The sequence below is a fragment of the Dipodomys merriami genome, unplaced genomic scaffold, assembly GCF_024711535.1.
Source record: "Dipodomys merriami isolate MVZ:Mamm:240054 unplaced genomic scaffold, mDipMer1.0.p SCAF_1141, whole genome shotgun sequence".
Classification (NCBI taxonomy): Eukaryota; Metazoa; Chordata; class Mammalia; order Rodentia; family Heteromyidae; genus Dipodomys; species Dipodomys merriami.
The window spans coordinates 178,246-201,519 of record NW_027202429.1 but is presented as its reverse complement, the minus strand read 5'-3'; the positions used below and the strand labels follow the sequence as shown (position 1 = coordinate 201,519).

Below are 23,274 nucleotides of genomic sequence, written 5' to 3'. Positions count from 1 at the left end.
CTTGAGCCTTGAGCACAAAAGCTTACAGACAACACCCAGGCCCTAGTTCAAGCCCCAGAACTGGCACACTTGCACACACATGTACACATGTATATACACACACACACACACACACACACACACACACACACACACACACACACACACACACGGAGAAAGAAAGAAAAAAAGAAAGAGAAAGAGAGAAAGAGAGAAAGAAAAGAAGGAAGGAAAGAAAGAGAGAAAGAAAAGAAGGAAGGAAAGAAAGAAAGAAAGAAAGAAAGAAAGAAAGAAAGAAAGAAAGAAAGAAAGAAAGAAAGAAAGAAAGAAAGGAAAGAAAAGAAGGAAGGAAAGAAAGGAAGGAAGGAAGGAAAGCAAGAAAGCAAAAAATACGATTCTGGGACTAGCTTCACTCAATACCTAGGAATGAGGGAAAAAGCCCAGGCAGACCCGCAAGTCCCCACCCTGGGATTTCATTCACAGGTTCCAGAAGTCGACTGGTGGCGGTGAGCTAAGACCTAGAAGTATTCAGGAAGAAAGCACCTTACGTGCAAGATTTCTGAGTCAACAGCTTACACTCTATGTCGGCACTGGTCCAGCCTAACTCCGGAGACAAAGCAACGAACTCTTGCTTATTTTACGAACTACCAGTGAGCTGAGGCTGGAGGAAAAGCACCCACCTGGCCGGTGTCTGTTGGCTGCTTCTGAAGGAAGTGAGCTTCCAGGGAGCCTCGGAGCCCCGGTCTTCCCGCCAGTGCCCCCGGGGTAGTGGTAGATGACAGAAGCAGAACACAGCCCTTCCAAGGCAGCTGTCATGAGAAAGGACACCATCCATCAGTCAGTGTTCTAGCTGACTTACTCTGACTGCAGAGGCTAAGAATGGTTCTAACAGCTGGCTCATTTGGGAAAGCCAATTTCCCCAACAAAACATCAAACCTAAAGTTTTGCTGTACATAGAAACTTGAGAAAACTCAAGGAACTTTTGGATCCAAAACTGCTGGGTGTGCTTAAAAGTTACCAAAAACCACAGAAACTGGGCTGGGAAGGTGGCTCAGTGGTAGAGTGCTTGCCTTGCATGCATGAGGCCCTGGGTTCGATTCCTCAGCACCACATAAGCAGAAAAAGCAGGAAGTGGTGCTGGGGCTCAAGTGGTAGAGCCCTAGCTTTGAACTGAAGAGCTGAGGGACAGCACCCAGGCCCCGAATTCAAGCCCCATGACCAAAAAAAATTTTTTTTAATATTTTAATTAAAAAAAAAAAAGCACAGAAACCTTGCTGTAAACATAGTTCCCACTGCAGAGATTTTCCAAGGTGGAAAATAAAACTGAGATTGCCAACATTCTCTTTTTACATCTCTTTGGAGATGTAGGTACTTAGTCCTTCATAGTAGTAAGGCAGTAATAAGTTACCATTTTTTATGGAAAATAAGTGTTCTCCCAAACAAAATCGCACAGAGGAAGAAGGGCAGGCTCACGTGTACACAGGTTTCTTTGGTATCCGATTTGCCACAGACTGCTTGATTCTCCCAGTGACTTCTACATCTGGCCGTTCCTACACCAGACCTAATGCTCCTGGACAACTAACTGCTGGCGACCGGCAGAGCAGGTGTGGGGGGAGGCAGGCTCCCCCACAGCCAGGGCCTCTCCATCAGGAGCTCCTCAGCACGCAGGGAGCAAGCAGGCGAGCACAGTCCCTGTGCCAGCAAGCGCCAAGCGCCGGCTGCCCACCCTTACCTTACGTGTGCTGGACAGGCTCGAGCCAGCAACCTCAGCGAAGCCCCCAAACCCTGCTCCCACAAACACAGTGAGCCCTTCGTCGGCCCCTCTTCCCATCCCACTATTCCAGGCCTCACCTTCTTCCCCTCTTGTATTTCTCCACCTCTTTAAGAAGCCAAACATGGAATTACGTGAGGCCATCAAGCCCGTCTGATACTAAAGGTGTTCTCCACTCAGTTTCTATAAAAGAGCTTACTTCATTACTTCACTGTGACGTTTTATTCTAAGCGGCTGACAGCAGGCACCCTCAACAGTCACCCTCAAGACAGAGCCCTAGTTTAGCCACTACAAACATCTATCTGCAGGAATTATGGGAGCCCCCCAAAACACACTGGACGGTGGGCATGCCCCGTTCACACTGGCCCCGCCCCCCAGGCGACTCCTCTGTAAGGGGAAGGGCGCCCCCGCCCGGCCGCAGCCGCGCTCCTCCCACAGCGCTGGGCTCTGCGGCCCGCCAGGGCAAGAGAAAGCGGCTCTTCCAGATGGACTTTCTGCTCTTTTTCCTTTCAGTCTTTAAAACTGAAGTGGTTCACGTACAGTAAGAAGCTGCCCACATGGTGCAACTCAGTTTTCCATATTTCACCGTTATGACATGACCACCGCCTGCTGCCAGAACACATCCCATACCCGTATCCCCAAAAGCCTGCTGCCCCGTCATCAGTCCCTCTGCACGCTTTCTCCCATCCCTGGGCAACACTCATCAGCCATCTTCTTCAATAGGCTGGCGACCCTGGACATTTCTTTTTTGTTTTTTCCAGTCCTGGGGCTTGAACTCAGGGCCTAGGCACTGTCCCTAAGATTCTTTTGCTCAAGGCTAGCATTCCACCACTTGAGCCATAGCACCACTTCTGGCTTTTTCTGTGTATGTGGTACTAAGGGAATGAAACCCAGGGCTTCATGCGTGCTAGGCAAGCGCTCTACCACTGAGCCACATTCCTGCCCCTGGACATTTCTTAGCCATGGAATCCCACCACATGTGGCCTTAACACTTCGCTTCCAACGTGCAGCTGTGTTGCAGTGACTGCCGTTTGTTATTCACCTTTTGGCTGCATACAACTCTACCCTCCGTGTATTCCCCGTCGAGGCGTGCGGGGTGGGAGAGATGGAGGTGATGACAATGGTGGCCACACAGAGCGCTCGTGCTAAGAGCAGGGAGAAGGAAGCTTGAGTCTCCTTCCCAGGACACGGCTCGGTGGGCTGGAGGGGGCAGCGGAGAAGGCCCAGGACCGCCGCAAACCCTCGTGGCAACCAGCACAGGCTGGCTGCTAGTCCTGCCTGCCCTTCCCGCCAGACCCTTTTACTGTTTCCCTTGATTCTAACCAACAGTTGAAACAAGGACAGAGCAGCCTTATCCCCAGCCACAAGGACAGACCAGAGCACTATTTTATGGGACTCCGCCATCACACAGCCTTACCCCCAAGCCACAGAAAGTCATTCACGGAGCGGAGAAGTTCCACGGCCATGTGGTAATGCACCAGGGAGTCCTGCAGCATTCCGGCCTGGAGACACAAGTCCCCCACATGCTTGCGCATGCGCCCCTGGCACCGCTTCTTATAATGTCTGAAAGACAAAATGCAATGGAAACACATGGTTATCAACCCACACACGCGCCCTGGAGCTAGCAGAGCAGGGCGCTACTCACCTTTCCCACTGCTAAGATATACTAGACGGTAGCTCTATTACTGAAGCCAGCACCAGTCACTGCCAATTTCAAGGACTGGAGGGGTCCTGACTCCAAACCTCAACTTCTGGGTGATTTTTTAAAGGTAACGTGGGTATAAGTCCTCGACTCTGCATGTCACTTAGACACACTGGGGTTGGACCTTTCAATGTTGCCAATTGCAGCATTAGTATAAAAAAGTTTTATTTTCACATTGGGGGAGGGGTTGTGTTTGGGGGTTTTGTTGAGTTTTTTGTCATTATTGTTGTTTGTGCCGGTCCTGGGGCTTGAACTCAGGGCCTGGGCTCTGTCCCCAAGCTGCATTTTACTCAAGGAACTACCACTTGGGCCACAGTGCCACTTCCAGCTTTTTCTGGGTAGTTTACTGGAGATACGAATCTCGTGGACCGACTTTCCTGCCCAGGCTGCCTTTTTTTTGTTGTTCTGTTGTTTTTTGTCAGCCATGGGCCCTGAACTCGGCCTGGGCGCTGTCCCTCAGCTCTTCAGCTCAAGGCTAGCACCCTACCACTTGAGCCACAGAACCACTTCTGGCTTTTTTCTGCTTATAGGGTGCTGAGGAATCGAACCCAGGGCCTCATGCATGCAAAGCAAGCACTCTACCACTGAGCCACCTTCCCAGCCCCCCAGGCTGCCTTTGAACCACAATCCTCAGATCTCAGCCACTAAGTAGCTAGGATTACAGGCATGAGCCACCAGCGCCTGGCTGAGTATTACATTAAAAAAAAAAAAAAAAAAAAAAAAAAAAAAGCTGTATGTTTTCTCACCAAGAAAACAATCTAATCCAGATTGAACACCCACAAGAATCCTGAAGAGCAATGTGCCTAACCCAGTGAGTGGCTGAGGGTTCTCAGTCACAGTTACCCACGCAGACCTAACTCCCTCAACTGCACGGCCTCTGGCTACCTTGGAATTCAGCTTTCTGTTCCAGACACCGCTCGATGAGACCTGTAGCCGGAAAGGAGACACCTGGCGTTGCTGCAGGGCAGCGCGAGGTTGGCCCTGGCAAGCCCTTTACAAAAAGCGTGGCATCAGCCTGCTCCCCCTCCCAGGGGAAAGTGACCACCACCACCACAGCCTCCCCAACAGCGCCGCCACCCCCTGCCTCCCCTGCACACGGGCCAGCGGCCTGCCTACAGCACAACCCCATCCCATCCTGCCCCAGATCCAAGCCCCAAAGGGTCCTCAGGACAGCTACAGAGAACCCGGTTCACGAGACACCGTCTGCTGGCCCTTCTCACCGCCCTAGTCCAATACCTGCCCAAGGGGCCCTTTCGCTCAGGCTTAGTGGCCTTTAGTGTGCTCCGTCCACTACGGTACTGCACGGGTCCTATCTGGAGAGTGGTCCAAGGCTCGCAGGACAAGGACCAAGGTAAGATGAGGGAAAGGAGGGCAAAGGTCAAGATCTCAAAGTCCAAGGTTCCTACCTGTGTGTCACGTGCTGCTGGATTTATTAGGGAATAAGGTGACCACTGTAAGCATCTCATCCTCAATATAACATACTCCAAGGATTCTCCATCTTCCCAGAACACTAAATAAGAGGTGGGACATTCTCTGTCCGCCTGAGATCACCGCAGAAATGCAGCAGGTGCGCTGGCTCCCCGGGGCGGGCACGTCCTGCTCACGTGCCTGCATGCCACCCTGCCCCGGCATAGCAGCCCTGCGGGCAGGCCCTTCCTCACACCCTGAGGCCCTCAGGCCGCCGCCGCCGCCGGCGGAACACGCCCTTTCATGCACCATTCTGAATACATACTCAATGTATTTTAAATTCAACTTTAAAAAAACCTGCACTCCTTAGCCAGGTGCGGTGGTGCACACCTGTAGCCCCACCTACACCGGAGGCACAAGTTGAAGGACCTTGGTCTGAGACTAGCCCTGGCAAAAAAAAAAAAAAAAAAGAAGGAGGAGGTTCTGTCCAAAAAGTAATTAAAAGCAAAAAGGGCTAAAGAAATGTAAAAAAATAAATAAGATAACTTTAATTTTTTTTTAAATTTCCTGTTGGCTATGATATAAAAACCTAAAAATTTTATGCCTATTTTGGTACAATTCAAACTTTCTCACCCAAATTCAGTCTTGCAAGAAGTAACAGACCATGGCAGGCGTCAGTGGCTCACGCCTGTCATCCTAGCTACTCAGGAGGCTGAGATCTGAGGATCATGGTTCAAAGCCAGCCCGGGCAGGAAAATCCATGAGACTCCTATCTCCAATTAGCCACCAGAAAACCAAAAGTGGTGCTATGGCTTAAAGTGGTACAGTGCTTGCCTTGAGCTGAAGAGATGAGGGACAGCTGCTCAGAGTTCAAGCCCTACAACCAACAAAAAAAAAAGTCACAGACCCTTTCTTCTCTGAACGTTAGTTTTCAAATCCTTTTAGAAGCCTTGAATTCTTTCATGAACAATTGTTTAAACTGCTAGAACTGTATGACCACTGGATATGCCTAATGGACATGGAAAAAACACACAGGAAACAGTAACTTTAAAAAAATCATTAGGGGCTGGGAAGGTGGCTCAGTGGTAGAGTAATTGCTTTGCATGCATGAGGCTCTGGGTTTGATTCCTCAGTACCACATAAGCAGAAAAAGCTGGAAGTGGTGCTGTGGCTCAAGCTCTAGCCTTCAGCACAGAGAGGCTCAAACACATAGTCCAGGCCCTGAGTTCAAGCCCCAGGACTGGCAAAAAAAAAAAAGAAAAGAAAAAAAAGATAAAAGGAAAAAAAGAAAAAGCAGCATTAGCTAGGCACCAGTGGTTCATGCCTGGAATTCGAGCTACTCAGGATGCTGAGATCTGAGGATCATGAACTGAAGCCAGATTGGGCAGGAAAGTCCATAAGACTACTCAGAAAAAGCTAGAAGTGGCACTATGGTGTAAGTGGTAAGGTGCTAGCCTTAAGCCAAAGAAACTCAGCACCCAGGCTCAGAGTTCAAGCCCCAGGACAGGCAAAAAAGAAAAGAAAAAAAGAAAAAGACAGAATAGCTGGGTACCTGGGCACCAGTGGCTCACACCTGGAATCCTAGCAATTCGGGAGGCTGAGATCTGAAGAACGCAGTTTACAGTCAGCCTGGGAAGTTTATCTCCAATACATTACCAAAAAAGACAGAAGTGAAGCGGTGGCTCAAGTGGTAGAGTGCTAGCTTTGAGCAAAAAGAAGCTCATGGGCAGTGCCAGACCCCAAGTTCAAGCCCTAGGAGTCAAATAGGAAAAAAGAAAGAAAGAAAGACGACAGAGGAGAAAGAGGATAAGAAGAGGAAGAGAAGGGAGGAGGGAAGGGAGAGAGGGAGTGAGAAAAGAGGGGGGAGAAAGCGGGGAAAGAGCAGGAAAGGCGGAGAGGGAGATTAAGCAGGCACTGGTGGCTCATGCCTGTAATTCTAGCTATTCAGGAGGCGGAGATCTGAGGACATGTTTCAAAGCTGGCCTGGGCAGGAAAGTTTATGAGGCTCTCATCTCCAGTTAACTATCCAAAAAAGCCAGGATGGAACTGTGATTCAAGTGGCAGAGCATTAGTCTTGAGCACAAAAGCTCAGGATAGCACCCAGATCCCGAGTTTAAGCTCCAGTACTGGCACACGCACTAAAGAAACAACATGCAAAGAGCTTAAATGAACCTCTTTTCTATGGTTTAAAAAGAGAAATCCACAGTCAAACAAACTTAAAGCAAATGCAAAATGCAAATATTAACAGACATGCTTTTAGTTTGTCATAAATTGTAAGACTATGGGAGCGTCAAGGTCCCGAGCCTCAGAGCCTGCTCCCCAGGCCTCACCACTTCCTCACGCCTACAGCACAGGCGGTAAGTGTGGGGTTATAGAATACCTGGGATCATGTAATTCGTAACTACAACCTGTCTCTGCGAAGTCCCAGGCAAAGGCCAGGCTGTGCAGATAAAGGAAAGATGCCTTCTAGAAGCTGGATGAAGCACCTACCACACACCATAACAGCAGCTCCCTCCCTTACCCTCAGCTGCAGAGGGCTGGAGAGCGGCTCAGAGGAGCAGGCAGGCCCTGCGTGCTGGAGGCCCTGAGTTTGCTCACTAGCACAGCAATAAAAACAAATAAACGTCAGAAAAATCCAATTAAAGCTAGAGGCTGTACTATTTTTCATGACACGATCAGAGAAAAGAAAATATTTAGTACTTTTTTGTGATTTTGGTCCTATTTGTGTGGCTGATGGCAAAGAATGGTTTAGTATTCCAGTTCATAAACCAGTTACAGACAAAGAAACATTATACTCAAACCCAACGAGAAGCAAGTGCTGAAAAAATAGTTTGCTATTAAAATCCCAAGGAACTTTGAGAAAGGCAATCTCTTTTTTTATGAGGGGAGTACTGTGCAGAGTTAGAAGTCTTTGCATAATTAAACAACAGCTCCCATTCATGACTGCACTGAGGTATCCTGGGGTGAGGGCCCCTGGATTACATGCATCCTGTGAGCGCAATCACACCCTCTGCAAGGTGCCTAGGTGGCAAAGCTAAAGCTCAAGTCACAGCCAAGTGTTACGAGCAGGCTCTACAGAGGAAGTTAAAGCTGCAGTGCAGTGCATGGGTTCAGAAGAACCGGAGACAAATCATCGGTGCTGACTTTCTCCATCTGAACATTCTTACACTGAACCTGGGTAACAAGACATGCTTCTATAAGGGAGCTCAGGACTGGCCCTGCGGCTGGGTTACCTTCCACTGGATGAAGGGAGGGCTGAAAAGTTTGAACGTTCGGAAGCAGAGCTGTAGTGCAGCTCAGTGGTAGAAAATGTGTGTACCTTGCTGGGCCCTGGCTCCATCCCTAACACCACAAACAAGAAGCAAAGTGCAGGCATGCCTGTGTTATGCAAATGTGCACTATCTTTGTATGTGCGCACTGTCTGTAGCCATGTCACTGCAGACATAAACATGAGATGCTACTCATTTGGGGGTGGGGTTTAAACACCAGTGCAAAGAGGACTGGCCTCATGAATTAGAACATGAGTGCTTATGTGGGAGAGGCTTTCCTGGAAGGCTCCAGAACACCTGCTTTACACTTCCAAGTGGAATAAAGGAGACACATTTTGGACCTCATCAACTAGCTGTGTGATGCTGGACCAATGACAACCTCTCTGAGAAAGCCTCTTGCTCACAGAATGGACTTGCCAGCTGGGTCCTCTGCCTTGGACCGTCAGCAACACGAATGACATGTGCAGGTAGGGCAGGGTGGCTGGCTCGGCCTGACACAGGTCGTGCTAGTCCCCTCCCCTCCCCCAGCAGTGCAGAGCCCCGAAGCACACTGCCTACTTGCCTTCACAGCCAGAGGGATCAAAGAGTCCGTATCAATGTCCAGAACATTCGTTTCTTTAAGTCTAGTTGGGCTGGGAGGGAACTATTCCAGAACTATCCAACAGCCCTCCTCTCTCCCAACTCTCCATCTCCTCTCTCATCAGACCTCCCCTCCCTCCCCCCGCCCGACATGAGTCTGGGAATGCCACCCTGCCACCCTCCCCACTGCCCCCCGCAGCTGCCCGAGCTCCGGCCACAGTGCAAACCCTGCCCTGTCACCCCTCACTCCCAGCCAGTGGCCGAGTTCCTCACAGTTCACTCCCCAAACCTATCAAAGCCCAAGTGTGGCCCTCTCTCCAAAACACTCCCCAGCAGGGCTCGTGGGCGCGGCCTGACCGGCAGCAAGCACCCAGCAACTAGGTGCTGAGCCCCTCGGTGAGGGCCCGCTGTGGGGGGCAGTCGAGAATCAGGGCACTACTTGGCCTGCTCCTTGAAGGGCCCGGTGTCCAGGAGAGCCGCTGCATATGGCTCTGACATGTGCGCAGGAGTGAGCAGGCAAGGACTGACCCAGACCCAGCTATTCTCACGGTGGCCGCGGGATCCGCGCAGCCAACAGGTTCCCGCTCCTCCGTCTCCCAGGAAACAGCCCCGGCTCCCACACTGGCAACGCGCACTGCTTTCCTGGCGCCCCGCCCATTGAACCGGAGCAAAGGAAACAGAGAATGCAAGTGTTGGCGCTTGGGCCAGAGCAGAAGAGAGGCAATGAGGCTCCTGGGGGCCAAGTGCGAGTGGGGACCCCGGGATCCGGGTCAGCCGAAGACTGACCGGCAGGGCTGACCACAGGCATCTGTGACACGAAGGAGCACCACCCCATCGCCAGCTGTGACACCGCCTCACCGCCTCACCGGGGCAGAGCGGCTGTGTCGGTCATGTAGGGAAGCGGCAAGCCTAGGGCGGGGAGGCCTGCCACGGCTGCTGCGGGGAGCCCCCAGACTGCCCCGGCTCCACGTGCTCGCAGGCAAAGGCTCACAGGAAACAGCAACCGTGATACAGTCCCTGCGTCCACGGCAACCCGTGATACAGGTTCACAAGGCCCAAGTGAATGTAGCTATTCAGATCTCGGACATTTTCCCTGAGCCCTCACAGAGTTTTGGAGGAGCCCCTGCCCTTCGTGGGGAGGAGCGGCTGAGTGGAGGAGAGTGGACGCAGGCTCCGGGAAAGCAGAGGAGAGGCGTAGGGCGGAGCGGCCCCCAGCACACGTCTGCACCTGCCAGCGGCCACCATGCACACCCCACAGCCCACAGCCGCGCCAACCTCATGCCGCTTCTCGCTTGAACGCCTGGGGCCAAGCGAGGCGCTGCTGCTGCAGCCCAGCTGAACAGCCACGGAAAGGCCTCTGCAGCCCCCAAAGCCACTGCCACTGCACTGCAGTAAAAAAAAAATTAGTACAGGCTCATCTGTCACTAAGAAAAAAAAAGAGCAGGTATTTGACAAATATCAAATACCAATGGGTTAAAGTGCTACAACTAAAGAACATGTGAAAATGAAACCCACGGGTAGGCAGCAGTTAGTTGTTTCTTGAAAGCGGTGAAGGCAATGAAACAGCACACAGGGAAAGCTAGCTACTTTGGGGGCAATCCATTCACAGCCTACCTTTTCAGACCCAACAACACACTCACAGGGCAGTATGAGAGAAAAAGGAAAAGAAAAGGAAAGGAAGAGGAACAAGCAAAATTAGAAACATACAAGAACAAAAAGAGTGTTGATAGCTATGTACAAAACCCACCCTCGGTTCTGATGAGAAAAGAACACTCCCCAGCAGCCTAGGAAGGACTACCCACACTGGGCGTGGTGCACACGTGTCCCTGCAGCTCCACACTGGCAGGAGCACAGGCCAGGGCCACACTCTGAAGCCCTGCAGGAAACAGAAGCTGGAGTCCTGAGAGGCAAGGATCACCAGTGGGCAGAGCACGGATCAGACCGTGGCTCACCAAGCTTCTTTTTGAACTTTGAGGGACGACTGCTCGTAATCTCGAGTGGACATGCCCTTGAGGGCCATGATCTAACCCCGGTGAACAGCTGTCAATGTCTGCGGCAGTGTTGACAGGCTCCGCCATTCCTGCGGAACCCACTTCACTGGTGGAAGCTGACAGCTGACAAAGGACAAAGGCACTGGCCTGAGGGTGGGAGCCGAGCTCACTCTCAGGGGCTCCCTCAGGGAGTTTCTGAGGCCCCGAGGCCTGGGCCACTCACTCCCCACCACCCTGACAGGCAGCTGCAGGGCTGGAAGAGCTCGGGGCTGCAGAGCTGGGCGTGGAGCTGGGCAAGGCTTTGCAGTGAGGCCAGAGCTGGGCAGGAGGCTCCTTGGGAATGGGAGCGGCTCTGCTTTCTAAGCCTTGCTGCCTCAACCCCAACTCGGGCCGTGGAGCGCTCCCCTGCCGGGGACGGTACAGACAGGCCTGTCCTTTCCTAGAGCCAAAAAAGAGCCCCTGCACTGCGTGGCCTGCAGTCTGACAGAGGCCCCCTCACGCTCCCAACTGCCAGGGCCGGACTTGGCCTACTTTCTGTAGTTTTGTAACACTTCCTCCTCAGACATGCCACCAGCAAGAAAGTAACTACGTGGTTGTGAGAAATTCCAGAAGCAGAGGATTTTGTGGCAGGCACGGCACGGCGCATCGTTTGATCCCCCTGGGGAGAAACCCCACCAAGAGGAGAATCAAGTGCGGGCGGCTGCCAATACCACCAGGCCAGTAAGGGGCAGTCACACCACGGGGCGGAGAACAGAGACCCGCTGGCAAAGCTGCTGCCCGGCTTGTCTCTCGCCTCTTCTCCCATCAGCCATGGAGGCAAAGATGGCAAAAGAGGGAGTTCAAGAGCTAATCTGCAGTTCTAGTCCAAGGAAAGCCAGGCAGCAGGAAGCCCTATCAGACTCTGGAACACAGAGCGGCCACACTGCTCACACGGGGGGGGGGGGGGGCTGTTTGGGGCACCCTGGTGACACCCGTGGCATTGCTGGGGCTATCAGTGGTCTGGCACCTACAGAGAGTTGGGAGTCAGGGCCGTGGGTTCGGTTCCCACCCAGGGCCTGGTTCTTGCCAGTCTAGACTCAGCACTTCCTTGTCAAGCAAAGCTGAAGGGGAGGCTCTGAGGCAGCACCAGGCAGCAGAGGGCGGCCGCGGACTAGCAGGGTCTCTAGCGGCCACGTTTATAAAGGACAGTTGAAATAGGCTTTAATACGTCTTTTAATCTGAAATGTGGATAAGGCCAAAAAAAGTGGGGGGGGGGGTGATTTTAAGTTTTTTTCAGTAGGGAAATCTTCCAGTCATGTCCCCCTAGCCTAGTTTCTGGGGCTGGGGTGGGGGGAGGCTGCTGCCTTGGCCAACACCCAGGGGTCCCAGGGGGCTGTCACCGAGGGGAACCACTGGTTCCTGAGGGACCTTCCTCCAGAGGCCTCCCCATCCCCGCAACCTCACTCTGGTCACCCCGGTTTTTAAAAATCACTGGGGAATTGTTTGTTCTTTTTCAGTCATGGGGCTGGGCGCTGTCCCTGAGCTCTTCTGCTCAAGCCTGGCCCCCCACACTCCACTTCTGTTTTCTGGCGGCTCACTGGAGCTAAGAGTGTCCCGGACCTTCCTGCCCGGCTGGCTTCAAACTGCGATCCTCAGCTCTCAGCCTCCTGAGGCTGCGCCAGCGGCGTGGCAAGCCCTGGGTCCGACGGCCCAGCTGGGTGAGGGAGCCCCGTCCTTTGTCGGGCCCTCGGCTGGGGCAGCCCGGGGGCCAGGCCTGGGGCCGGTCCCTCAGGACACCTACCTGCTATCCGTGTCGAGGCCCACGAAGTCCTTCTTCTCGAAGGGGACGCAGAGGAGGGGGATCTTGTCCCCGGACTTGTCGGTGGCCCTGTCCAGGCGCTTGGACTCGAGCACGATGAAGAGCGACTCGATGAAGTCCTCGATGCGCTTCTCCACCGAGGCGCAGTCGTCGTAGCTGGGGTAGAAGGCCACGTCGGGGCGCGGCTGCTCGGCCACGTCGCCCCGCAGGCCGAAGACGAAGAGCCGGGAGTCGTAGAGCGTGGCCCCGTAGAGCTCCTTCTGCACCTGGAACCTCTCCAGCGCCGGCGGCCAGTCGCGCGCCGAGGCGCAGTCGGTGACGGTGATGAGCCCCACCACCTTGCGGTGCGTCTGGAAGTCGCCCCACTCGTTGTTCTCGGGCGGGTAGTGGTGGCGGTAGCGGATGAAGAGCGCGCGCTGCGAGTCGCGCAGGCTGAGCTGGCTGACGGCGCTCACGCGCCGGTAGATGCGGAAGAAGTTCTCCTCCGACACCACGCCCACCGGCTGCACCACCACCAGCAGCGTCTGGTGGTCCTCGGCGCACTGCATGTAGTCGGGCACGCTCATCCTGGAGGCCTGCGGGGGAGGGGGGAGGCCTTGAGCAGCCCGCTCCCGCGGGGCGGGGGTCCGGGGGTGCAGGCAGGGAGCCCCCTTTGAGAACCCACCGAACCCACGCAAGACAGACCTTCCCTTCCTGAGAGGCCACGGCGGGCACCTTCTGCGCACCAAATCCCGTCACGCACCTGCTCAGCATTCGGGGCGGGCTTCCCCAAGCGCCAGGCTCTGTGCGGATGGAAAGCGGGACGTGCACACCCCGGCCTCCACAGGCCCCACGCGTGCCCCCAGGCCGGAGGGGAGTGTGGAGTCAGAGGAAGGACACCGCGCTGCCGGGAACCACCGAGCCCACCAGGCCGCAGGCCATGCGAGGTGAGCGCCATCTCAGCACAGCTGCACACAGTCGCAGAGGACAACAGCGCCACAGTGGGCACCGTGCAGGCTCCCAGAGGGTGAGGCCACGGGGATGGAACCAGGCCCAGAACCAGGCCCGCACAGACCCGGACATCCACCCGTGGGCCGTGCCACTGCAGAGCACCGGGAAAGCCAGGCCAACGGGAAATGCATGCACAAGGAAGCCAGCCACCCAGCCTCTGGGGCCCAGGTGCCAGCAGCCATCTCTGAAGAGGAAGCCTGGGCAGCTGACACGTTAGAGCTGCCCACCTCCATGCGACCCAGAAAAAGCGGTCAAAACCACCAGCATGACCAAAAAGAAAGGCTCTGTGGTGGTAAAATAGTCATAGAATGTGCTGGTTTTAAGATTGAGTCCACCACCCATCCCGAGCTCCCTCCTCTAACGCCAAACTCCACCACCAGCCCCACCAGCGCACTGCCTTCTACTTCTATGCACTGCATGTCTATAAGCACCTCTGTCCTTTTAAGATGTTTATTTCACTTCAAGAAAGACTCTATGGGGCTGGGAAGATGGCTCAGTGGTACAGTGCTTGCCTTGCACACATGGGGCCCTGGGTTCAATTCCTCAGCACCACATAAACAGAAAAGGCCGGAAGTGGTGCTGTGGCTCAAGTGGTAGAGTGCGAGCCTAGAGCAAAAGACACTCAGGGACAGCACCCAGGCCGAGTTCAAGCCCCAAGACTGGCACACACACAAAAAAGTCTGGATATCTACATTAAAAAGACTACAGGTGAGTCCCTATATTATACAAAAATCTCCTCAAATGGATGAAAGAGCACAGGTAAGACCTGGCACTTTGGGTTTTTTTTGGGTCCGGTCGTGGGGCCTGAACTCTGGGCCTGGGCGCTGTCCCTCAGCTCTTCAGCTCAAGGCTAGTGCTCTACCACTTGAGCCACAGTACCACTTCCGGCTTTTTTCTTATGTGGTGCTAAGGAATCGAACCCAGGGTCTGGGGTATGCAAGGCAAGCGCTCTACCACTGAGCCACCTTCCCAGCCCAAGACCTGGCACTTTGAAACCTAGATGGCAAAGAAGAATGTGGTTTGCCTGTTTGCAAGAGAAACAGCAGGCTTCAAAGTACTAGTCATGCCAGGCAGCGTGACTTACACCTGTAATCCTAGCTACTTAGGAGGCTGAAATTGTTGGGATACCGGTTCTAGGCCAGCTGGAGCAGAAAAAAATTCATGAAACTTCTCAATGGAGACCTGGTAGCATGTGTGTTATCTGAGCTACCAGGAAGCCTAACACAGGTGGCTAGCACCTAGCACATACCAAGCAGGAAGTAGGACCTTATCTCAAAAAGAATAATCATAAATAAAAATTAGGATAACTCCATTCAGCTAAAGTAAATAAGGAACAGCAAAACTCAGGGCTAGAGGCAGAGTTCAACAATAAGAGTATAAGGTCATGAGTTCAAAATACCAGGACTGCCAAAAATAAAAAAAGGAGGGGCTGGGAAGGTGGCTCAGTGGTAGAGCGCTTGCCTTGCATGCATGAGGCCCTGGGTTCCATTCCTCAGCACCACATAAGCAGAAAAAGCCAGAAGGGGTACTGTGCTCAAGTGGTAGAGCGCTAGCCTTGAGCTGAAGAGCTGAGGGACAGCGCCCAGGCCCAGAGTTCAAGCCCCACAACTGACAAAAAAAGAAAAAAAAAAAACTTGTACTAGTCATGTTGTATTTAAAGTGGGTGGTTAGGCATATAGAGGTTTTTGTTTGGTTATCCACATAACTATATAGAAACATCATATATTCTATATGTAATTTAAATTTTTATGGCATTAAAAATATATTCTAAGTATTATATATTAGACAAAGTATATGTTCAAACATTGTATATTTGGTATTTCAAAATGTTTAAATTAATATAAGGAAGAAAATCAGGGGCTGGGAAGGTGGCTCAGTGGTAGAGTGCTTGCCTCGCATGCATGAGGCCCTGAGTTCAATTCCTTAGCACCACATAAACAGAAAAAGCCAGAAGTGGCACTGTGGCTCAAGTGGTAGAGCACTCACCTGGAGCTGAAGAGCTGAGGGACAGTTCCCAGGCCCAGAGTTCAGACCCCACAACCAACAACAACAAAAAAAAAAAAACACCAAATGCTTTAAAGTTGAGTATTTCCGCAGGCTGATTCAGTTTAGACCTTCAGGCCTTCCCATCCACCCAACGAGTTATAGGGTACCTCTGCCATGGGCCAAATTAAGGTGCACTGGATGCAGCTCTACACAGCTCACTGTGCCTGAAGGCTGGTGGACGCTGAGCCTCAGACACAAGATTGAGGAAAGAGGTGTGTGAAAGAAAGAAAAACAAGCCGGGCACCGGTGGCTCCCGCCTGTCATCCTAGCTACTCAGGAGGCTGAGGTCTGAGGACTGCGGTTCAAAGCCAGCTCGGACAGGAAAGGGCAGGATAATCCATGAGACTCTTACCTCCAATGAACCACCAGAAAACCAGAAGTGGCGCTGTAGCTCAAGTGGTAGAATGCTTGCCTGAGCTGAAGAACTCCGGGACAGCGCCCAGGCCCAGAGTTCAAGCCCCACGACTGACCAAAAAAAAAAAAAAAAAAGAGAGAGAGAGAGAACTGATAAACCCTGGGAGTTAAGACACCAGCCTGGGTGACAGCCTCAAAAACAAATCTTACTTGTATAAAATGTTGGTGAGTAGGAAGCAGTAGTTTGGGGTTTTCAATTTTCCCAGCTGGGCAAAAAATAAAATAGGCAACCCAGTCGCAGACCCTCCCTCCAGCTATCTATGAAGTAAAGGAGCAGTCAGTCCCCCGCGGCCCTCCTGTCCTGCGCGGAGCAGAGGAGGGCCGCACCCAGGCCCTGCCAGGACACCTCAGCAAAGATTGTTGCTGGAGCCACTCGGGATCGGACCCAACTTCTTGTGAACTTTCCCCTCTCATTCAAGTATCCTCTCACTTCAGAAGAAACAGATCTGACAACTGTTTTTCCCTCTATACCACTGGTCTGACAATTTAAACACACACACACTCACACACACACACACAATCATGCCTGGACAAATGTTTAGACCTGTAAATCCATACGTCCCCCAAAACTGCTCACTGTGCTACTGTCTGACATCAAGAAAGCTACCTGAGGAAGATTTTTTAAATCACTAGTTCAAGCTGAGTGCACACTGATGGCTCACACCTGTAATCCACTCAGGTGGCTGAAATCAGAGGACCACAGTTCAAAGCCAGCCTAGGGAAGAAAAGTCCCAGACTCTTATCTCCAATTAACTCCCCCCAAAAAATGCAAGAAGTGGAGTTGTGTCTCAAGTGGTAGGGGCCCAGTCTTGGCAAAAGTCAAGTGATAACCTGAGGCCTCAGTACTAGCACATTAAAAAAAAAAAAATAGAAGGCCAGGCGCTGGTGGCTCACACCTGTCATCGTAGCTACTCAGGAGGCTGAGATCTGAGGATCACGGTTCAAAGCCAGTCTAGGCAGGAAAGTCCCTGAAACTTTTTTTTGGTCGGTCGTGGGGCTTGAACTCTGGGCCTGGGCACTGTCCCTCAGCTCTTCAGCTCAAGGCGAGCGCTCTACCACTTGAGCTACAGCACCACTTCCGGTTTTCTGGTGGTTTATTGGAGATAGGAGTCTCACGGTTTCTCCGGCCCGGGCTGGCTTTGAACCGCGATCCTCAGATCTCAGCCTCCTGAGTAGCTAGGATTACAGGCGTGAGCCACCAGCGCCCGGCTCGTCCCTGAAACTCTTACCTCCAATGAACCACCAGAAAACCAAAAGTGGGCTGTGCCTCAAAGTGCCTTGAGCAAAAGAGTGTGAGATAATACCCAGACCCTGAGTTCAAACCCCACAACCGACAAAGAAAAGGATACACACATCCTTATGTATACACATACATACACATGCATATACATACACGACTGTGTGTGCATACACGTGAATATATGTGACTATATATTACACATCTGCAATATATAACACATACTAGATGTAATAAAATCACTTGAAGGGGTGTGTCACCGCCCCATACCTTTAGCTCACTCTCCCCAAACCACCCCCCCAACGCACAGCAGGGATCCTAGCGATGAGACCTGCGCGGAGGGCGTGGTCGCTGGGCAGGCGGGAAGAGGGGGTGCGGGGGCCGCGGGGCAGAGGTGAGCGGGTAAGCGCGGCCGGGGGGCGTGGCGGGGTGCGGGGCAGGGCGGGGCCCGTTCCCGGGGAGCACCCCCCGGGAGCACCCGACGCGGGAGAGGGCCCCGCCCACGGCGGCGGCCCGGCGCGGGGCGGCCCGGCCGGGGACAGGTGTGCGGCGGGGCCGGGAAGGTGTGCACCCGGCCCCGGACAGGTGAGCAGAGCGCCGGGCGGGGGCTCCGGGGTGCACACCGCGCCGGGGGTCCCGGGCGGGCGCGGGCGGCAGACCCGGCCCGCACCTGCTGCCCCTCAGCGGGCACCGCCGCCGCAGCCCGCCGCACGGCCCTCCCGGCCGGCGCGCGCCCCCTGACCCGGGTCCCCAGCTGGACACTTACTCGGCCCGCGGCCCCGGGCTCGGAGTGGGAGCCGACGGCCCGGCGGGCAGCGCGGCCGAGCGGCTCTGCGGCGGCGCCCGGCTCGGTAGGAAGCTCCGACCCGCGGCCGCGCCGGCGCTGCCCGTGCGCACGCGCGAGGCCCGGCCCTCCGCGATCCGCTCCGGGATTTCCGGCGCGCGGGGCGGGCCTGGGAGGGCGGGGGGCCGGGGGCGGGGCCGCCGGCGAGCGGGAAAAGCTGGACGGCCGGAGCGGGACGGGAGGAGGGCGGGGAGGAGCAAGGATGGGGAGCCCCGTACCCCGGGGTGACACACCCGGGAAGACCCGGGCCGAAGCTCGCCGCCCAGGCTTGAGCTGGTTTTTGTTTGTTTGTGGTTGGTCATGGGGCCTGAACTCTGCGCCTGGGCGCTGTCCCTCAGCTCTTCAGCTCAAGGCCAGTGCGCTACCACTTGAGCCACAGGCGCGCCACTTCGGGTTTTCTCGAGGTTCATTGAGATCAGAGTCTCACCTGCCCGGGCTGGATTTGAACCGTGATCCTCACATCTCAGCCTCCTGAGTAGCTGGGATGACAGGCGAGAGCCACCGGCGCCTGGCTCTAAATCTCACTTTCTTGGTGGACCCGGGGGTGATGGCCGCTTCCAAACCTGTCCCGGGATCACCCAGCCTCGCCCTGCGCACAGGGCCCCGCTGGCGGTTCTCCCATTCATACGCTGGGAAACTGAGGCCCGGGCCTCAGTGGTGCGGGCTTGTCTCCGGGCGTGCTTCCTTTGCAGCCTTTGTAGGGCTGGGTCAGGACCCGCACCTGGGGGGAAGGGTTTACAGGTGGAGTTTACCGTAAGCTAGTTACTATCATCCCCACCTCTGGTCCTCAGCTCCGCCCAGACCAGAGCTCCTCCCTGCCCTAGAATTCTCGCCACGTCGCTGGCCACTCCCTATGTCCTTGCAAGGCTGGCTTCTAACTACAATCCTCACCTCTCAGCCTCCTGAGTAGCTAAGGATTACAGAAGAGAGCCACTGGCACCTGGCTTGGATTTTCTTTAATATGTATATGCATTCGTTTCTCAATTAAAAATATTTTTACAATACTAAGGGAGGACCGGTATAGTTCTTTCTCAGCAGGCACAAGGAGAAAAATGGTTCAAGCCAACACTTGCTTGAAGCTAGCAAGCATTGACTCTTGTTAAGTGGCCATGCTGTCTTATGACTTATTTTATTATTCATTTTTGTATAAATAATAATACACTATTTACTTTATCCCTGCCCAGGGCCAGTGGGAAACCAGTTGAGTGATTGTTGTGGTTTTTGGTTTTTGGTTTTTGGTTTTGGTTTGGTCCCTCAGCTTTCTGAGTAGCTGGCTTTGCAGGTATGAGCCACCAGCACCAGCTCCAAATAATTTATAAACAAAACACATCTTCATGGCAAAACAGGCAGAGCAGCCAGGATGCATTTTCAGCAGAAATATAAGGTCTGAGTGTCCACCACATAACACAAAAAGCTCCCCAGGAAAAGAACCCAGGATAGAACTGTAAGGTCCACTCCTGGATGGCTAGCAGACTCCACCCTCCTCGCAGCAAAGTCTCCACCCAGTCCCTGCATTACCTAGGCAACTGGGACACCTGGAAGAGGTCACATCTGAATTTGATGTGGCCACACCTTTCTCTAGCCCAGGCCCTGAAGCCCTCTCTCTGCTCTTTTCTAGCTCTTTCTCAGCACTTTCCTTCTCTTCTCTTTCCCAGCTCCCTTCTCTTCCTAGCTCTCTCTTTCCCACCTTTCCCAGATGCTCTCTTTTCTAGCTCTTTTCTCCCTCTTTCCCAGCTCTCTCTTTCCCAGATCTCCCAGCTCTCTTTCCCAAGCCTTTCCCCACCGCATGGAGGACCAAGATGGCCTGGTGCCAGCCAGAATGATGAATAAACCTATCCCTTACCTGTATACCACGTGTGTGCTGCTGTTCTTACTTGGCTACCTCTTTTTAAAAACCTAACAAGAACATTATAAAAGGCAGGGACTGGGAATGTGGCTTAGTGGTAAAGTGCTTGCCTAGCATGCATGAAGCCCTGGGTTCAATTCCTCAGCCCCACATACACAGAAAAAGCCGGAAATAGTGCTGTGGCTCCACTGGTAGAGTGCTAGCCTTGAGCACAGAGAGGCAGGCCCGGAGTTCAAGCTCCAGGACTAGTCAAAAAAAAAAAAAAAAAAAAGGGCTGCCACTAACCAAGGACTGAGGCCAGGAGCCAGACTCTTTCCTGAGCTCACAGACTTCACACAGCTATGCAGTGAGGCTCTACCACTGGTCAATGTCACACACGTGGCTGGTGCCATTTTGGGATTCAAATCCAGCCTGCCTATCTCCAGGCCTCGAAGTTCCTTTCTGTTCTCATTCTCTATAAATAGATAAGCACCTTGGAGAGCTGGCAAAAGGAAACACTGCTTGTTTTTGTGCCGCCTTTCTCAGTTTACTCACTTTATTATTTTGCTGTGGGAGGCGGGGGAGTGACTAGTATTCTTCATCTTGAGATAAGAAAGGCTCAGCTCAGTGTAAAAGCTCAGGGCTCATGCCGGTCATCCTAGCTACTCAGAAGGCTGACATCTGAAGATCACGTTTCAAAGCCAGCGTAGGCAGTAAAGTCTGAGACTTTTTTTTTTCATTCATAGGGCTTGCACTCTGGTCCTGGGCACTGTCCCTGAGCTCTTCAGCTCAAGGCAAGTGCTCTACCACTTGAGCCACAGCACCACTTCCAGTTTTCTGGTGGTGAAGTGGAAATAAGAGCTTCATGGACTTTCCTGCCTGGGCTGGCTTTGAACCATGATCCTCAGATCTCAGCCTCCTGAGTAGCTAAGATGACAGGCGTGAGCCACTGGCCCCCGGCTTTCTGTGAGACTTTCATGTCCAATTAGCCACCACAAAACTGGAAGTGGAGTTGTGGCTGAAAGTGGTAGACCACTAGCCTTGAGCAAAAACAAGCTCTAGGACAGCACCCAGGCCCTGAGTTCAAGCCCCACCTCCAGGGGAAAAAAAAAAAACTTGCCCAGTGGCTTTTTCCATGCCAGGCTAAGTGCTGTCCCTGACTGTAGGACCATGCTCCTGTACTAGCTTCTGTACGTGCCAAGTGTCACCTCTAGGTGCTGCAAGTCAAGAATACCTAAAGACTGCCTGTGGGACATTTATGGACACCCCAAGTTGGAAGAGGCCTCTAAAACAATCTCATTCACCAGATCCGCCCTACAGTTTCCAAGAGAAGTGGAAGTTTTGATGTTGTTGCTCTTTATACTGGCTCTGGCTGTTGTAACATATACTACCATATACAGGGTGACTTAAACATTTCCTGGCCATGGCACTAGAGTCTGGGTCTGAGATGAGGGTCCCAATCCACTCAAGTTCTTGTTGTAGTTTAAGAATCCTCCAGGGCCCCAAGGCTGACATTTAATCTTCACTGAGAGGTACTGGGTGGGTGGAAATTTAATCTGACCTTGGCATTCAGTGGAGGAGTTCTTAGGAGGTGATTAGATTTAAAGTTTTCAGGGTCAAGCTGCTTGATTAATTGCTAGGCTTTACAATGAGAGGGCAGACCACTGACAGGTACAAGGACTCCCTATCTCCTGTGGCACTTTCTGTTGCCTTGAAATTCTGCCACATGTAGCCCTTTGACTTCTACAATGGCAAATCAAAATTCAACCTCAGCCAGGCGCAGGTGGTTCATGCCTATAATCCTAGCTACTTAGGAGGCTGAGATCTGAGGATCGAGGTTCAAAGCCAGCCCTGGCAGGAAAGTCTATGATACCCTTATCTTCAATAAACCACCAGAAACCTGGAAGTGGCACTGTGGGTCAAGCAGCAGAGTGCTCGCCTTGAGCTGAAGAGCTGAGGGTCAGCGCCCAGGCCCAGAGTTCAAGACCCACAACCAACAACAACAAAAAAAGTCCACCTCTTATCTTCATAGTTTCTCAGGTTCAGTGTTGTTGGTGGTAGTAGGTAGTAGATACTAGGGCTTTCTTGATTGCACACTGGATCCTCATCTGGGCTGACAGCCTTATGCCTCTCTTTAAAGAGCACTAATCTACTGCAGAGGAAGAACCCTCCTCCTGATGTCATTACTTCCCAAAGGCTCCACCCCCTAAAACTATCCATCCAGAATTAGATTTCAACTGCAATTGTACAGGGAGCACAAGCAATTCATGATAAACTCATCAGAAAACTTCCCAGTAGGGCTGGGAAGGTGGCTCAGTGGTAGTGATTGCCTTGGGCCCTGGGTTCCATTCCTCAGCACCACATAAGCAGAAAAAGCCAGAGGTGGCGCTGTGGCTCAAGTGGTAGAGCACTAGCCTTGAGCTGAAGAGCTGAGGGACAGCGCCCAGGCCCAGAGTTCAGGCCCCATGACTGACCAAAGAAAAGAACTCCCCAGTAGTCTGGGGATGTAGTGTAGTGGTAGAGTGCTTGTGTAGCATGGGCAAAGTCCTGGGTTTGACCCTGAGCATAGGAGAAAAAAAAAGGAAGAAAAAAAAGTACAATTCATTAATAAATAAAATGTGCCAGCACCTGCTTCCAGGCTACATCAAATCACGACTGGGGGGCTCACACACAGGACCAGTTCCCAAAGAAGCTTGATGTTGGGAGTTAGGCCAGCCATGATTTCAAAGTAGAAACCAGATGCTGGGCGCCATTGGCTCACATCTGTAAACCTATCTGTTCAGCAGGCAGAGATCTGAAGATTGAAGTTCAAAGCCTGCCCAGAAGAAAAGTCTAGGAGACTCTTATCTCCAAGGACCAACCAAAAAGTGGACCTGAGGTTCAAGTGTCCCAGTGCCAGCCTTGAGCGGCAAAAGCTAAGGAACAGCGCCTTGGCCAAGTTCAAGGACTGCGCGTGCACGTGGACACACACGCGTGCAAGTCAGAGCTGTCACCCCATCACTCCGACTCCACACCTTCACTTCTGTCATCTATGGAATGGGGGTGATCACTTTCATTGGAAAAGGAGGAAGCGATTTCAGACAGTGAGCAAATCTTGTCCCGTGCTACTTGCACAGGTGACCCTGTCTTCATCTGCCTGTACTCGCAGAGGGAGTGTAAAGTGGTGGAAGGGCTCCACTGCGCCCGGAGGCCGCGTCGGGCCTGGCAGTGCTCAGCTGTTGTAGCAAAGGACCAGAGAAGGGTTCGTGGAGGGAGACACTGGGGTCAAGTCCTTTTCCAAAAGCCTAGTGCACCGAACCGAGGGGACGTCGTAGTGACGGCCGAGGCGCGAGCCCTGTACAACTCTGCACACCTAGCACCCGGCAGGAGCGAACACTGCAAACACAGGAAGCGCCGATCCATTCCGTGAATGAACTCGGGTG

General features: G+C 53.0%; 1 protein-coding gene across 1 annotated transcript in view; it reads right to left on the bottom strand.

The window, feature by feature from the left end:
• LOC138822762 (trafficking protein particle complex subunit 9-like) overlaps nt 1-18,030 on the bottom strand; it is a gene marked incomplete at its 3' end in the record, with an annotated part of 52,617 nt that extends 34,587 nt beyond the window's left edge. The window contains exons 1-4 of the mRNA XM_070015703.1: nt 17,950-18,030; nt 12,479-13,071; nt 3,168-3,313; nt 660-788 (exon numbers count right to left, since the gene is read on the bottom strand). Of these exons, the coding sequence (XP_069871804.1) occupies nt 660-788; nt 3,168-3,313; nt 12,479-13,062 (859 nt within the window). The remainder of the gene's footprint in view (nt 1-659; nt 789-3,167; nt 3,314-12,478; nt 13,072-17,949) is intronic.
• Between the last annotated feature and the right edge of the window lie 5,244 nt (nt 18,031-23,274).